The 4338-nt window shown below is 52.0% G+C and overlaps 1 protein-coding gene across 1 annotated transcript in view; it reads left to right on the forward strand.

Moving 5' to 3' along the window:
• The window catches only part of TRIM46 (tripartite motif containing 46), a 45621-nt gene extending 44266 nt beyond the window's left edge, over positions 1-1355 (forward strand). The window contains exon 9 of the mRNA XM_075610036.1: positions 2-1355. Coding sequence (XP_075466151.1) covers positions 2-339 — 338 coding nt within the window. The 3' untranslated portion in view covers positions 340-1355. The remainder of the gene's footprint in view (position 1) is intronic.
• Positions 1356-4338: the final 2983 nt, after the last annotated feature.

Below are 4338 nucleotides of genomic sequence, written 5' to 3' on the forward strand. Positions count from 1 at the left end.
GACGCCACACTGGACGCCTCTCCTGCTTTCTCCTTCCTAACCATTGGAATGGGTAAGATCCTTCAGCCTCACAGCTCGTCCCTCTCCTCGCGGGACCCCACGGGCTGTACCATCCCCCTGCCCCCGCGGCTCGGCCTCTGCCTGGACTACGAGAAGAGCCGCTTGGGCTTCTACGACGCGGTGTCTCTGCGCAGCCTGTGGGAGAGCAATGTGGACTGTTCCGGCCCTGTGTGCCCGGCGTTCTGCTTCATCGGAGGGGGTGCCCTGCAGCTGCAGGAGCTAGTGGCCATCAGAAACGAGCGCAAGGTGACTATTGGGGGGCTCACCAAGGCAGAGTGACCCCCTCCCCCAAACACACAAAACATTTACCTGCCCCAGGCTGCGGGGGGCGCACACTGCTGACCACCACCGCTCCGGACACGAGTGCACAAACACAGAGAGGAGCTGGGAACTGAGGCACAGGCCTGAGCAGGAAAGGGTTAAGGAGCAGTGTGCCTGCTGATCTATAAATCGATATCACTGGATTGTATAGACACACGAGGGGACCGGACACTGACATCTGTCACTGCATCGCCTGGACACGGTACTGGTCACTGCATCACCTGGACATGGTACCGGTCACTGCATCACCTGGACCTGGGTACCGGTCACTGCATCACCTGGACTCGAGTACCGGTCACTGCATCGCCTGGACCCGGATACCGGTCACTGCATCACCTGGACTCGAGTACCGGTCACTGCATCGCCTGGACTCGGGTACCGGTCACTGCATCGCCTGGACCCGGATATCAGTAACTGCATCGCCTGGACCCGGGTACCGGTCACTGCATCGCCTGGACCCGGATACCGGTCACTGCATCGCCTGGACCCAGATATCAGTAACTGCATCACCTGGACCTGGGTACCGGTCACTGCATCACCTGGACTTGAGTACCGGTCACTGCATCGCCTGGACCCGGGTACCGGTCACTGCATCACCTGGACCCGGATATCAGTAACTGCATCACCTGGACCCGGGTACCGGTCACTGCATCGCCTGGACCTGTGTACCGGTCACTGCATCACCTGGACCTGGGTACTGGTCACTGCATCACCTGGACCTGGGTACCGGTCACTGCATCGCCTGGACCTGTGTACCGGTCACTGCATCACCTGGACCTGGGTACTGGTCACTGCATCACCTGGACCTGGGTACCGGTCACTGCATCGCCTGGACCTGGGTACCGGTCACTGCATCGCCTGGACCTGTGTACCGGTCACTGCATCACCTGGACCTGGGTACTGGTCACTGCATCGCCTGGACCTGGGTACCGGTCACTGCATCGCCTGGACCTGGGTACCGGTCACTGCATCGCCTGGACCTGGGTACCGGTCACTGCATCACCTGGACCTAGGTACCGGTCACTGCATCACCTGGACCTAGGTACCGGTCACTGCATCGCCTGGACCTGGGTACCGGTCACTGCATCGCCTGGACCTGGGTACCGGTCACTGCATCGCCTGGACCTGGGTACCGGTCACTGCATCGCCTGGACCTGGGTACCGGTCACTGCATCGCCTGGACCTGGGTACCGGTCACTGCATCGCCTGGACCTGGGTACCGGTCACTGCATCGCCTGGACCTGGGTACCGGTCACTGCATCGCCTGGACCTGGGTACTGGTCACTGCATCGCCTGGACCTGGGTACCGGTCACTGCATCGCCTGGACCTGGGTACTGGTCACTGCATCGCCTGGACCTGGGTACCGGTCACTGCATCGCCTGGACCTGGGTACTGGTCACTGCATCGCCTGCATACTGGGGCCTGTTACCACGAAGTCCGCTGACACTTCCGCACGTTACTGCGTTGTGCTGACATTTACATCTGCCCCCGCACTGACCGTCCCGGCACACATACAGATATATATATATATATAAAGAGAGATAGATATACACACACATATATATCTTTATATACCTGTGTGTGTGTGTGTGTGTGTGTGTGTGTGTGTATGTATATATGTATATATACAAATATATATTGTGTGTGTATGTGTCACACACATACACACACACACACACACACAGACCACTCATACGATGTCAGTTTAGCGCTGCGCACACTGTTATATGTACACACGGAGTATACGTACAGCGCCGCGCACACTGTTATATGTACACACGGAGTATAAGTACAGCGCCGCGCACACTGTTATATGTACACACGGAGTATAAGTACAGCGCCGCACACACTGTTATATGTACACACGGAGTATAAGTACAGCGCCGCGCACACTGTTATATGTACACACGGAGTATAAGTACAGCGCCGCGCACACTGTTATATGTACACACGGAGTATAAGTACAGCGCCGCGCACACTGTTATATGTACACACGGAGTATAAGTACAGCGCCGCGCACACTGTTATATGTACACACGGAGTATACGTACAGTGCCGCGCACACTGTTATATGTACACACAGAGTATAAGTACAGCGCCGCGCACACTGTTATATGTACACACGGAGTATACGTACAGCGCCGCGCACACTGTTATATGTACACACAGAGTATAAGTACAGCGCCGCGCACACTGTTATATGTACACACGGAGTATAAGTACAGCGCCGCGCACACTGTTATATGTACACACAGAGTATAAGTACAGCGCCGCGCACACTGTTATGTACACACAGAGTATAAGTACAGCGCCGCGCACACTGTTATATGTACACACAGAGTATAAGTACAGCGCCGCACACATTGTTATATGTACACACAGAGTATAAGTACAGCGCCGCGCACACTGTTATATGTACACACAGAGTATAAGTACAGCGCCGCGCACACTGTTATATGTACACACAGAGTATAAGTACAGCGCCGCGCACACTGTTATATATACGTGTTACAGTAGACCAGGACTTTTAACACCATTTATATTTAAGGGAGCAGTCACAGGGCAAAACACAGCAAGTGAAATAAAATGAGGTTTATTTTGGATAAATCCTCGGACACACACAAGAATACAAAAATATACACACTTACGGGGGGGGGGGGTCTGGGGGATGAGATCTACCTTTCCGAGGTGCAGGGACCCACTTCAAATGGGTTTCCCCTGACCGCTTCTCTGCTTCAGGATATCAGAGTGCTGCACACAGCAGACACTCTGACAGGAATCTTCAGCTGGTCACAGTCCAACTCCACACTTCTTCCCAGAGGTGGACTTCTTTCTGATGGATAACTGAGGGAATCTCCACACTGCCTCCCAGATAGTCTCTCCCTCTGAGGGTAACTACTGCTCTGACCTGCAGTGTTCCTTTTATACCCCTTGGTGCCCATGCTTTAACTTTGAGCAAGGCAGCCAGCCAGCCAAGAGAAACAGTGTCTGGGGCTCAGACCTGATAACTGATTCATTTAACTAATCCCCCACTTTTGTTCTGAGCTATTTCTATGGAGAGCTTCAACTGAGTGAATTACTTAGTCTTTCTCCCTATAAATAACAATAACAGTGGAATATCTCATTTACTTTCTTGCATGTTAATTCCATCATCACACAATACCAACTAGTGTATCTAATCTGGGAGGAACTGCTAACATGTATAAATGCAGACATAAGGTAATTATGTAAAGGACAGGACTTAGCATTACACACAGCTAGCCCAAATCCCATCAAAGAACAATGTTGATTGGGGAAAGGATGGTTACAGGGAAGATAGAATACATGCTTTGAAATGCATTCTTACAGACATGGTGCATTATACATTCCCTGTTCTCCCTCTGATATTAATTTTACATTTGGCTGAAATAAGCCTTACATAGCTGGCCAAGTTACATGGATTTAGGGGTAAAGAGCTGGGATTTCTCCCCGCAAGGTCAATCAGCCACCACTACCGTCACAGTACACACGGAGTATAAGTACAGCGCAGCACACACTGTTATATACACACGGAGTATAAGTACAGCGCAGCACACACTGTTATATACACACGGAGTATAAATACAGCACCGCGCACACTGTCATATGTACACACAGAGTATAAGTACAGCGCCGCGCACACTGTCATATGAACACACGGTGTATAAGTACACCCCCGCACACACTGTTATATATACACACGAAGTATAAATACAGCCCCACGCAAACTGTTATATGTACACACGGAGTATAAGTACAGCGCCGCACACACTGTTATATGTACACACGGAGTATAAGTACAGCGCCGCGCACACTGTGATATGTACACACGGAGTATAAGTACAGCGCCACGCACACTGTTATATGTACACACGGAGTATAAGTACAGCGCCGCACACACTGTTATATGTACACACGGAGTATAAGTACAGCGCCGC

This window comes from Ascaphus truei, chromosome 7 (genome assembly GCF_040206685.1).
Source record: "Ascaphus truei isolate aAscTru1 chromosome 7, aAscTru1.hap1, whole genome shotgun sequence".
Taxonomy (NCBI): Eukaryota; Metazoa; Chordata; class Amphibia; order Anura; family Ascaphidae; genus Ascaphus; species Ascaphus truei.